Source organism: Castor canadensis, chromosome 3 (genome assembly GCF_047511655.1).
Source record: "Castor canadensis chromosome 3, mCasCan1.hap1v2, whole genome shotgun sequence".
Classification (NCBI taxonomy): Eukaryota; Metazoa; Chordata; class Mammalia; order Rodentia; family Castoridae; genus Castor; species Castor canadensis.
Genome location: NC_133388.1, coordinates 6,984,182 through 6,997,163, shown reverse-complemented (window position 1 = coordinate 6,997,163; position 12,982 = coordinate 6,984,182). Strand labels below are relative to the sequence as shown.

Here is a 12,982-nt window from a genome sequence, read left to right as displayed (position 1 = left end):
TTCCTTTTGTATATCTAGGGTGGGGCGTTTCTCCCTGTCTGGAGTACAGGTGGGCCACTTTTTGGCTGGGATTAGAATTGCCCATATATACCTTAGCCTTTTCTTCTTCCAGGGTGGCTGTGTCCTTCCCAGCATCCTTTCCTCACATGGCAACATTCTTACCTGAAGGCAAGGAGAAGCTCTTAGCCCCTCCCTTAAATTCAGACACCTACCTGGGCCCTCCAACTTATAGCTGGTGTGCAGAACAATTTCTGGGTGGGACCGGCTCTGCTGGGACATATGGACTGAAGCACAGGCTGTGCTCTCAGTGTTGTTTCTGTGATGCTGGGTGGCAGGTGGGACAGGTGATGTGTGGCATGTGCTGTGGGGAGTGGGGCTGTCACCATGTATGGGCTAGAAGGTCCAGGCCTTCCTTTAGAATCCAAGTTGTGTTATACAGTGAGCAGAGTGCAGCAGCTAGAATTGCAAAGGTCCTGACAAAGGACTCAGGGATGCCTTACTGAGGAGGGTCACTTCCTGTTGTGAGAGGAGGTCAGCTGCCTTCTGTTTGTGGCCTGTGCCTTCTGAGGAAGAATGCAAAAAGCAGAAAATATGCAGCATCCACAGAAGGATGTCAGACCTTCTGCATCGTGGTTGTGCATGTTAGGGAAAGATACAGGGAATGGTCCCCCTAGGTCTTGATGTGCTTAGGTTTTCACTTGAACATGAGAGAAGGAGCCATCAAAGCCTAGGGCATGTGCTTGCTCCAAATGTCGCTCTGTGAGGAGTAAAAGTGTACTTGTAAGATGTCTTTGTAAGTTAGTGGCTAGTTTAAAAAACGTTATAGCAAGAATAAAGTAATCTGTGAGTTTTGAGCTATGTACTTATTTTGGAAGCCTAAAACACCAGGGTTCTAGGTGTTAAAACTGGGACTTTGCCAGCATCTTATGAAGCTTCTCAAACACATAGAAGAGATGAATGACTTCTATGCTTCTGTACCTGCCACCTAGACTGTGTTGTGAACATGTTAGATACTTTATCACATAAAGATGGACAGGAGTATCCATCTGCCAGTCCTTTTTTAAAAGCATATCAGATAATCTGCAGACATCAGTACTCTTCTTTACAAATCATTAACTAGAACTAATATATATAATTTTCTTTACAGCTTTTTTGAGGTAAACAGTTACATAGAGTGCAACACAGCTCTATATATATGTTTATAAGTTTTGGCAGTGTAGAAGATACCATGAAACCCAAACACATCATTGTCACCTTAGGAAGCCCCCTAACTTCTACTCCACACCTGTGGAACCATTGATCTAATTTTTTTCCCTCTGGTGATTAACAACTGGTCTTAAAAAGTCCCTCGTGAAGTTCACATATCTTGGAACTCCCTTCTAAGATGTAAGTGCTAATGGGTCAAAACCATTTTCCCCCACCTGGCTCACAGGGTCTTGACACTGTTCACAAACAGAGAGTGGCTGAAGTACTAAATGATCCTGAGAACATGGAGAAGCGGAGGAGCCGGGAGAGCCTCAACACGGACGTGGTCAAGTACGAGAGTGGTCCTGACGGAGGGGAGGAAGTGAGTATGAGCGTAGAGTGGAATGGGGTAAGTACAGTACACAGCTGGCCCGCACTAGGGGAGCTGCTGGCTCGCCCACCGGCTGCGCTCACTGGCCCTTCTCTGTTTCATGTGCTAGATCTTCTACTTTTCTCAAATTAAGTGCCAGGGAAGCTTTCTATAAGTTCCTAACTTCTGCTAACACTGAAGGCTGTTGCTTGAAGTAGTCATTTTCTTCTGCTTAGGAACCCATGAAAGCTGTCTGGCTTCCCTTTGAGCACTTATGCTGATTGAGTGTCCTGGCTGTGTAAAGCCTAAGCCATAGTCTGGTTTCACGATGCTCCAGGGATCAGTGTGGCAGACAACTAACTTGCTTCTCTAACTTGTCCATTTCATTGCTAACTCAGTGCTCCTAACTTCACTGAGCAGGCTGCTCTGGATTTTTTAGAATTAATTAGATTGCCTTAAAGGGAGATGCTGTTTAATTGGAATTTCTTTTTAGAAGAGAACAACTTAAAAAACGTTAGGGTGGCTGCTTCTCTCCCTCTCCTGCCTCAGTCTTAAACATTGTGTGTACTTGAGGAGCTCCATTCTTCACTTTGTCTGCTGGAGCTTTTTGGGTCAGGACCACCTGCCTGTATTTGGAACAGGCAGAACCCTGAGGGGCTGCACAGGCCCTGCCTGCTCCCACCAGCTTGCTCTGAGGAAGTTCCCTTTGCTGCTGCTCACCCAGTGTCACAGAGACCATATGGCTTCTGGATGCTTCCTCTAGTGGATTTCCATAATAGGTGGCCAAAGTCTTTGTGTGCTGGGCTGGAATCTGGAAATATACCCTCCTCAGGGAGAGCTGGATGCAGGATTTCACCCCCAGGTGCCCCTGGGTGTTCTGAAGATACTATAGCACTGCAGTTTGACCAGTTGTCACTGTGTGGTTTTTCAGAGTGTACTTTGGGGCTTCCTTAAGTTTGTCTTACTTTTTGAATTGATTTATTTTTTAGAATTTGCTATAGCTGTATCAGTTTGGGAGGAGCTAGCATCCTGACTAAACATATTGTAAAAAATATTAGTAGCCAAATTTCAGGGAGAACATTTTCTTAACTGTCTTTATCCAGCAGCTTTCTTGCTTTGGTTCTTTCTATGCCAAGACAACCAATCAGCATACGCTTTGACCGCTTAAGCCCAGTTGGGCAGTGGTCCCAAACTACAGTGAGGCCCAAAGTCCTCCTGCCTGGGCCGTGCTGTCAGAGCTGTGTACTGTACTCTTTTCTCTGGCACCTGCATGCTTTGTCCAGAAAGGCCCTCCCTGCTTGGCCTTCAGAGGCCTGCTTGCAGGTTTTTAACACTCCTGGGTGAAGTTCTGGAGGAACTTTTTCTTGAGACAGTATTTCTAGGTCCGTATTCACATCAGTCCTGTGACAGTAAAATTGTCAACAGCCCAGATCCACCCATGTCTTGAAGATGTACTTGGGGAGAAAGAGCACTGCTTTTACCTACCAGAGGGTGTGTGGTGCTTTCTCAGCAGACTATAGTAAGGGGCAGCAATGCTCCTCTCAGTGGAGACCGCTTCTTCCTCTTTTTCCTTTTTCTTTTTCTTTTTGTTGTTAGTGCTATCTGGGAATGGGACCCAGGACCTCATCCATGTTAGACAAATGCTCTACCACGAGCTATATCCCCAGCTTTTTAAACTTTTATTTTGAGACAGGGTCTAGCTATGTAGCCCAGGCTGGCCTCAAACTCGTGATCTTCCTGCCTCAGCCTTCCAAGCACTGAGATTACACCATGCCCAGCTTCAGAGCATACTTGTATTATTTTAAAAAGGCAGTATAGGGCCTGGGGCATGGCTCAAGCGATAGAGCTGTACGCCTAGCAACCACAAGGCCCTGAGTAAACATGGAGGTGTTTCTTTTTCATCAGCTGTATTGAGGTATTGACTGTATGCGATACATAAAAAGTCCATTTTAAGTGTCAAGTTTGGTTTAGCAAGCTGACTTGTCTCTTCTGCCACAGAGTATTTCTCCTGCTGTTTCTGTTTAAGTGCAGTTGCTTGAGATTGCACAGTAAACAGTTTAAAGATAGTTACTGTTGGCAATCACTTAGTGTGTACCAAGATTTTTTTTAGGCCTCAGGGGAATAGTTCAGTGGTAGAGTGCTTGCCCAGCATGCATGAGGCTCTAAGTTTGATCCCAGCACTGAAAAAAAATTTTTTTTCTGGTATTATATGTAATACAGATAAAATTGAAGTATAGATGTCAAGACCGATTGTCTCTCTTAGCTTCAGATTTCAAGTTTTATAAAGGTACCTTCATTATTCTTATTGCTTTACTTTATTATAATAAGAATTTGTTATATATTTCTTTTCTTTTTGAGACAGGGTCTTGCTATATAGCCAGTCTGAAGTCTGGCCTGACACTCAAGATCTTCCCACCTCAGCCTCCCGAGTGCTGTGATTACAGGTGTGCACCAGCACACCCATTTGTAGTGAGGAAATACCACTTGAATTTTATTTTATATTGGGGTTCTGCATGAGGTTTTAAGTTTTTAAAAAAGACTGGAGTGCTTTTTAAGACCTTGAGGACTTCTACATTAGAAAGAACATTTGATATCTTGGGCAGTCATAGCTTCAGCAGAGATGACTGAGTACAGGGATGAATGCTGGCTTTTGACTAAACCACAGTAGCTATTCACATAGGATGTTAGGCTTTCTCTCAATATTCAGAAATAGCATTTAAAACAGGGTAGTATGGTTAAGAGAAGGCTGACTAGGTACCAACGATTGCCCTGCAGACACTGGGTCTGTGTCCACCAGAATGGAGGTAGAGGAAAGAAGGTCATCAGGTGCTGGGGATTCACAGGCAGTTTATGAGGCAGATTATTGCCCTGGCAGGTCACTTCTCAGAGAGTACAGTCTGTCCCCTTCAGCTGTGTGGTAAAGATCATGGCCACACTACTTGGAAACACAGCTCCTTAGGCTCGCTTAGGTGTGAGGCAGGGGTCAGGCAGGCACTACCATAGTCGCTGAGCCCCTTCCATGTAGGGTTCTGCTTCTGAGAAGGCAGACGCCTTATGCCTTGTTGTCTTTCCTGGGTGAAACTGGATTTCCTCAGCTCTGGCCCACACGGCTTTGTGTTCACTGTGTGAAGCACACATCAGCCATGGGCGCCAGGTCCTCGCAGGATGTGAAGTCACTGTGTTGACAGTGGTCCTGAGGGACATATACAGCAACACATGACTTAGATGTCCATGGACCCTAAGCTCCTGAGGGCAGCCTCTCGTTTCTGCTGTCCTTTTTGTGTTGTGTGTTCAGGTGCTGGGGGTCTTCTGGGGTCTTGCAGAGGCAGCCCCCCGGCTGTTTCACCTTCTTTTACACTGCTCCCATGCTGAGAGTTTTACATGTTTTTAATAAGGCACTAAATTCTTAACCCAGGATTATTGGGGAATGGGATGTATTAGGAATGGATTATTTTTATTTTGAAAAATTATAGTAGAAAGACAACTAGAATATGCTAAAAAATAAATTTTAAAAATGCCACAGCATCTGTAATCTTATTATACATTGAAAAATTATCACTGTATATTTTACATTCAATATGTGATCAAATTAATTGCTGTTCAGAATTCACTTTGTAATGTGAATGTCTTTTATGACATAAAGATTGACATAAAGATTTGTCAGGATGCAGTGAACCTCCTAAGCCCTGAGCCCACATCAGTGGATGTTTGCCTGGGTTCTTGGTGGCCGCTGTCCTTCCCTCAGGTCCTGGGAGGTAGGATGGGGGTAGGTGCTCAGGTGTTAAGTGTAGGGCAGGACAGACCGAGCCTGAGATGTTAGACCTGTTAGATGCAGCTGGATATGGGCTTACCTGGATCCCCTGGCCTGAGGGAGACGGTGGCTGGCCCAGGCTGAGCCTAGGCCTCCTTGCCCCTTTGCCCTTGTCACTTACCACCCCTGTGGCTCTGAATTTGTGTGCATGTCAGTGAGGTCCTTTTGGAACCTGGGAGAGGGAGGTAAGACTTCCTGCTTGGGGCAGGTGAGCACCCTGTGGTGGGAGTGAAAAAGATGGTGGTGGGCTGTAGGATCTCGAGATGCGGGAACCATGTAGCACTTAGTATCTTTCTTGAGGAGCAGTGAAATCTGATGTTTTCTTGTCCTCTCAGCATTCATGAGGCGTTGGTAACAAGTTTTATTTTTCCATTTTAAAGATGAGAAAGATGAAGCTCGGGCTGGTTAAATGACTTGCTCAGCGTCCATGGTGAGTCCGAGCGGGCAGGGACAAAGCCCCTGACTGTGCTCCTGCCGAGACGTCAGCTGCCACTCGTGCAGGACCCAGGAGGCATTGTTGCCTGTGGAAATTAATTTTATTTGGATTGTCAACTGCATGTTTAAAAATGTGCTGTCACCCTTTAAAGTCAGTGGGTCTTAAAGTTTCTGAAATGTCCTAGATGTTAGTATTTTAAGAAAATGAAAGTCATGTGATTTTTGGGAGAATTTTTCAGTTGAGGGATACACCAGGACAGGAGAAGCTTAAATGAACGTGTCTTATGCGTGTAGCCTTTATTTTGGTCCCAGTGTTTTTCATTGCTGAATCTCCTTTATGTAGAGTTACTAGTGTAATCTTTTACATTTAAGAATTAAGGAGATTTCTAGAAGGATGCTAGCATGTATAAAAATGTTGCCTTTCACTCTGATGACTATTGGGAGTGAACCAGCCTAGATTCTCTAAGACACACCGTGTCCAGCTTCCCTGAGCCGGCCTGGTGAAGCACGATGGTAGGAAGGGGAGGCCCAGGACCGAAGCTGTGCATCGCGTCGCTGAGATCTGTGACCTAGAAATACTGTAGACCAGGCTGTGTGGAGCGGGGCCTGCCACTCTGTCCTCACCATGGGCTCACATGGTTCTCTCTCCTTTCTGTCTGACAGGCCTAGCCGCCCGGGTGCCTCCCGCACTGCTCCTGCATGACGGGCAGCGCCTCCTCCGACTCCCCCTCTTCAGTGCTGCCCGCTGTGTCTAGCAGCCCCCTAGGAGCTTGTCAGAGCTGCACCTCTGGGACTGGTTATTCCTTTCGGTGCTGCTGACCTGTTGGGGGTTCCTGATTTCTGTATACATGTAGCTTTGCCAGATATGTACTTAGTAATATCAACTGTATTAATAAATCCATTTACTATGTAACACACAAGTTTAACAGTTAAGAGCGATTAGCTGTTTATTCTGGTAGCAGGTAGTTAGAAGTGTCACACAGGTTTGTTATATTGGCATGACGGTGACCTGTGGACAGTTGCTGAGCTGTAGGAGTAAGGCATGTGCTGCACGTTCCCAGTGTACTTAGAGACCTGGCCAGCGCCCTGCACCGAGGCCTTCCCAGGACACGCTGAAGTAGATCTGCTGTGTAGTCTTTGTGTGAAATTTTGGCAATTCTGCTTTTCTCTACTAATCTTCAAGTGCTCAGTGATGTGTGTATTTGTGTCTTTCTAACTTCTAATAAACTCACTTCAACTGACCTGCGTCTGTGTCTGTCTGCTCTGTGCACTGCTCCCTCTTCCTTGGAATACAGCGCTGGGTAGCCTCTAGGAGGACCAGTTCCTGCAGCCTTCCTGAGGGATCGCTTCTGAGAATGAACATTGCTGCTGCACACATTTTTCACTCTGTTTTTGATTTTCTTGCCTGGATTCTCCCAGGTGCTTCATTTCTAATGTTCAAATTCGTTATGAAAGCTGCTGCTCTTTACTTGCTTCCTATAAGGTGCCTGAGGATTTCTAGTTATTTGTATAAAGTGAACATTTTATTTAATTTTTCCAGCCACATTTATAATCAACAGTAATAAAAGCACTCTGTAAAATTGAGGAAGCAATTCATCTAAGTATTGCCTTAGATGAAATGGTCAAGAGGAAGTTGTCTTTGTTAGGTCTGAGCATTGTGGGCCCTGGGCTGGTGCATGCTCACAGGTTTATTGATTTTGGCGATAGTCCTATAAACTGTCTCAGTTTTCTCAGTTTTGTCCTTTGTCTCAAAGCAGCAATCTAATTAATTCTTCTTTGGGGATATGATGACTTGTTTGAATGAGCTTCCTCCTGTTCAAGGGCTTCCATGATCATTGGGTTTCTTTGACAAAATTAAAGATGGGTATATTCCTATGTGACAGTATTTATGTGCATGGCAAACTGGTGGTTCCAGCAGGACTCGAATCACCAGTGAGTCCCTGGCAGCAAGTTGGGTTGTAGGGCTGGGAGTTTTTGCTTGTATCCAGCTGTGCCTCGGGGGTGGGAGGGAGACACGTTGCAGCTTCACACTTGTTCACATTTTTTTCAGGATGGCACTGGATCTTTAAAACGCAGTGGTTCCTTTAGCAAACTCCGGGCTTCCATTAGACGCAGCAGTGAGAAGCTGGTTAGGAAGCTGAAGGGAGGAAGTTCACGGGACAGTGAGCCAAGGAACCCTGGGTAACTATCTCCCCAGCCCGCCCTCCCTGCCAGCACACCCTGCGCGACCTCAGAGAAGACCTTCCTGGTGGGCCCAGATTCAGCAGTGGGGTGGTGGAATAGGTTCTGTCTGATGATTTTCAGTGGGTTGAGAAATAACTGGTAAACTGCTGTTTAGTGGCTAACAGAGCGATGCCTTCAAAAGTTTATGGAATTCTGTGGTTTTGTTACATGTTCATAGAGAGCTTTCACTGTGAATGGTGGGAATTTACTAATCCCCACTGAGCATTTGAGACTTGTTTACACTAGACAGGCATTCTTTCTTAAAGTAGCATTAATTTAAATGCTTTAAATTTTTTTTTTAAGTCAGGTGTCAGCTACAATTATATCAAATCTCATTCAGGTATTGTGGGGAGAAAAAGGGTTTTCAAGAAGAAGGGCATGATTTTACAACTTTGTTATAAGGAGTTACTTTAGATTTTCAAAACCTTAGATTTCCATGTGTTTAAAGAAAGGTGTAAGTCATGGGTCTTGGAGTTTCCTCAGCAATGACATCCACGTTGTCAAAGGGATTTCCACAAGGTGGGTCACAGTAGGGCCCTTTGTCCTTCACTGCTGTGCTATGAGCCAGCCACCTGTTTCTTTTGGATCCTGACTGCCTTGGAGACATTCTGTATGGCCATCTTGTCAGCCATTCTGTGTGCCTTACTTCCTGCATAGTTCCTACTCATTAGAGATTGGGTCTTAGTAAATCCTGTTTTAAAAGTGATCCCACTTCAAATGTTCTGCTAGTTACAATTCTAATTGGCTCAGAGCTGTGAATTCACCAAGAGCCTTTGAAGCATATGTTGGACTTAGTAAAGTTGTGTGTCTTTCAGTTGTTTTGTTTGTGACTCTGCCTTTTAAAAGTATGTTTACTCTCACTCCCCTCAGTGCCACTTCGGGGAGGACCCTGCTATCGCTCACCGCCTGGCTCCTCATCTGGGTGGAGAGCCGTGATGGGTCCAGGCTGTCTTGTGATGTGTGTGCCTCTTCTTGTAGATGAAAAATTGTTTCAGTGGATTTTGGGAGGTGGAAAGAGAAATGATTTTTTTTTTTTAAAGTACTGTTGTCTCCTCACAACTGCTTGCCAGCCTGCTGCTGTAGAGACAGGTTGGGAAGGCTTGTGATTTTGTAAAAACCTTCTGGAAGGTCCAGTGTTTGAAGATTGCCTGGGCTTCTGGAAATGTGGGGAGCTAGCAGCAAACTGCTTCCTACTGGTCAGATGCAGTGTTAACTGCCTGTGATGGGAGATAAGTGCTAGTCTGCCTTAGAGATTTCCAGAACTACAATGTGAGGTCACTGTCTGCTCTTTGTGCATTTTGAAGGATTGATGGCTTGCATTTCTCACATCATTGAGAAAGCCTGAACAGAGCTCCATGGCTGCTGGGCTTCCCTCTCTCTGGCTGATCTTTTGAGTGGAAAGCTCTGTGTGTCAGAACACCCTGACCAGAGGAAGGCACACTGATCATTTGAGGCCTTGAATGTTTTGAAGTTTTTATGTGCAAAGTCCAGTTCTGGTTCTGAGCCGTGCAACATAAACTGTGCCTCCCATGTGAGAGCGCTTGGGATTTTCCTATGGCTTCCTTATTTTCCTTCGGACTTACCAGGATAAAACATCAGGTGGCTGCGTATAGCCATCCCTGGTGTTGGAGTTGTGGTGAGTCCAGTGCTATGGCCCCTTGTCCAGTCTAATCTGACATGAGCCACACATCTGCATTCACACATGAAAGCTGTTTTCTCAGTGACTCTGGATCTCTTCCCATAGGACACATAAAACCATGTAGTCTTTCCCCTTTTGTGTCTGCTGGACCAATGGTTCTGGACCAATGGTTCTTGGGCCTCCCACAGACTTCCTGGCCCTCCTAAATGTCTGATTCATCAGCTCCTAGGGGAACCCTAGGTTCTTGGGTAGAGCTGGGCCTGCCGGACTGGGTTGGACTGGGGATCCTATGAGAATAGCTGACCTGGATGCACCAGGAGCAAGACACTTGCAGCTTGCTGCAAGCTGGTCCCAGAACTGTCATTGTCCTATTAGTTTTGATGCCTTAAGAGTTCAAGACAAACTCCTTGTGAGAGGTCACATTGTTGCTTTTGCCTTGTGAGGTAAAGGGAGCTTGAGAGAGAAGGTTGTGTAGCCTTCTTAACTGGCCAATTAGGTAAGACTGAGAATAATTGAATACATCAGGATATAACTGTGATTTGGTTTGATTTTACACTTTGCACCTGAGTAGTTCTAGGTAGAGAAAAATTTGTTTATTCTAAACAACATAACTGGCTGGGCTTCATTGAGATGTTTTTGTTTTGTCTTGGTTTGGACAGTTTGGGGTGAGTTTTGCTTGGGGAAAGGTAAAGGAAGGCCTTTGCTTTTGGTGTAGTTGATTCCATGAGAACTGGCTGAGTCAGCCATTGGTTGGATGCTGTGATGTGGGCCAGGCCCTGTGCCTGCTGTGCCAGTCCTTCAGCCACTGCCCATGGTCCCTGTATGTGCCAGTGCCCATTGGGTGTGGCATACAGCACACATTCAGAATCTCGCATCCTGTGGGGACCTTCAGTAGCCCAGGCCTGGGTGGTTTTGGCTGTAACAGCTGTGGGGATCTTACATTTGGAAGCACTGTGGTCACAGTAAACAATTAAATTCATAATTTAAATTTAGGCGACAGGTAATTTGTAAGCAGGCCATTCCATCAAGTATTTTAAAGATATCAAAGGGGAGAAAAAGTAAATATATTTATAAATCCGTTATTTCTTTGTATGTAAAACCATGAGATCTGTTTTAAATTTTAGTTTTCTAAGGAGAGAAATACTGGCTTCAAAGTTTATCTTACAAATGATAAAATTGTTTTTCTTTACTATAAATTTACAAAACCATGAAATACAGAATATAGTTATGAACTGGTCTTCACAATGAGCTTTGTCTCCTGTGTGTGCTGAGCCCTGCATGAACCCTGCCCCAGATACCTGGCAGAGCAGGGGTGGCTCTTTGGAGGCTGAGCAGGTTCATATGTGGAGGGGGAGCCACACTTAGCATTTCCCCACATTATGCTAACACAGGCATTTCCCTGTGAGACGGGGATTTTTCTCCTGGGCACTAAACATAGAGAGCACAGACATGAATATTGAGGCCAAGTGAGAGAAAGACCTCCTGGTACCTCAGGTCCCCGGCCTCCAGGACCTGCTGGTTGCATCAGAGCCTTTGAGGGGATGGAGGGCTTAGCATGTTTTTTATTGCTGTTGACCGATGTGCTCATCCGTTTGTCCTTGCATGTCTGTGTCCGGGTTGCAGCATGAAGCGTGCCAGTTCTCTGAATGTTCTTAACGCGGGTGGCAAGGCTACAGAAGATCATTTCCAAGTAAGGAGCCTACCCCGTTGGTGCTCTGGCCGTCAGGTGCTGAGCAGTCCTGCCACAGGCCCACACTGGTCCTCAGCAGAGGCTGAAACTTAGAGATGTGTGCTGGCAGTGACTTACTGTCTTGGGTCATTGTGGACTGTGGGAGTTATAGAGTGAGGTTTTTTTTTCCAGTGCTGGGGTTTGAACTTAGGACCTCATGCTTGCTAGGCAGGTGCTCTACCACTTGAGCCACTCTGCCAGTACTAACCATGGGAATTATGAGGTGCCAGTTATTGATCAGTTACTGAGCTTGTGTTTTTTTTTTTTTTGGCAGCACTGGGGTTTGAACCCCAGGGCCTCATGCTTCCTAGGTAGATGCTCTATTACTTGAGCCACTCCCCCAGCCCCTTTTTGCTTTATTTATTTATTTATTTATTTATTTATTTATTTATTTTTGGTGGTGCTGGGGCTTGAACTTGGGGTGTTGTGCTTACTTTAGTCACTCTGCCAACCCAATTTTTTGGATAGGGTTTTGAGTTTTTTGCTCAGGAATGGCCCCAGACCAGATCCTCCTACCTATCCTCAACATAGCTGGGATTTACAAGTGTGAACCACCATGCCAGGCTCTGATATACTAATCTTTCTTTTTTTTTTTTTGGCAGTACTGGGGTTTGAACTCAGGGCCTACACCTTAAGCCACTTCACCAGCCCTTTTTCATGAAGTTTTTTCTTTTTTTTTCTTTTGCGGTACTGGGGCTTGAACTTGGGGCCTTCATCTTGAGCCACTCCACCAGCCCTATTTTTGTGAAGGGTTTTCAAGATAGGGTCTCGTGAACTATTTACTCAGGCTGGCTTTGAACCACGATCCTCCTGATCTCTGCCTCCTGAGTAGCTAGGACTATAGGTATGAGCTACCGGCACCTGGCTTGATATCTTTAAGAATAGTTTGACTTAAGGCAGATGACTAAGCTTATGGTAGAACGTTTGCCTAGAATGTGCAAGGTTCTGGGTTCCACCCTCAGGATTGCAAAAAAAAAAAAATAAAAAAGAAAGAATTTGATTTAATTAATTTCTTCTGATAAATATGAAAGCCTGTATGATCAGTTTGTGTATTAGTCTCTAATAAGTTTATAACAAAGCTGTTGTCCAGTTAAGCTGCTGTCCAGTGTTTTAAGTGTTAAAACTGACTAACATGGTAACTACTATTGTCACTCTGACACCGATGTCTTCAGCACTTGCCCCACTGGCCGTCTCACACAGATGAGCCATGCTTATCTTTACATATGTGTAAAGCATGGCCTTTCCAGTTTTCCTCTCTCTGAAACATCTATTGTGGCTGTCGGGTGTGGCTGTTCCCTTGGTGACCTTAGAACCTGGCCCTGTTGCTCAGGTGCCCCAAGCAGACTCAACATGTGGAGCAGCTGAGACTTGCTGTGCTGGCTGCTCTCTGTGCTGGCACTTACAGCTCATCTGGTGGTAGTGGACTTCCTGGTCACCACACCTGGTGAAGCCTAAATCCAACTAACAGAATGTCAGCTATGTGACAGGACAGGCCTGGCAGCACCCAGGGACATTGCCCAAGAGCTCATCTCTAGGAAGGGAGCTGAGGACACTGGTAGGACACTGGGTGGTGTGTTTTCAGCACACCTG

At 45.4% G+C, this 12,982-nt stretch overlaps 1 protein-coding gene across 23 annotated transcripts in view; it reads left to right on the top strand.

Annotated features, from left to right (window-relative positions):
* Positions 1-12,982, top strand: part of Klc1 (kinesin light chain 1) — a 65,145-nt gene that overhangs the window by 45,789 nt on the left and 6,374 nt on the right. For 5 of the 23 annotated variants that reach the window (XR_012445995.1, XR_012445996.1, XM_074067065.1 and 2 more), the window contains exons 13-15: positions 1,433-1,594; positions 7,852-7,982; positions 11,287-11,353. Coding sequence is in view for 21 of the 23 variants with exons in the window: in XM_074067065.1 (XP_073923166.1) it covers positions 1,433-1,594; positions 7,852-7,982; positions 11,287-11,353 (360 nt within the window). In the remaining 2 variants the exon portion in view is untranslated. Of the gene's footprint in view, positions 1-1,432; positions 1,595-3,775; positions 3,843-5,746; positions 5,797-6,464; positions 7,043-7,851; positions 7,983-11,286; positions 11,354-12,982 lie in introns of those variants that run through there. The other 18 variants (XM_074067067.1, XM_074067062.1, XM_074067066.1 and 15 more) reach the window with 16 other exon arrangements.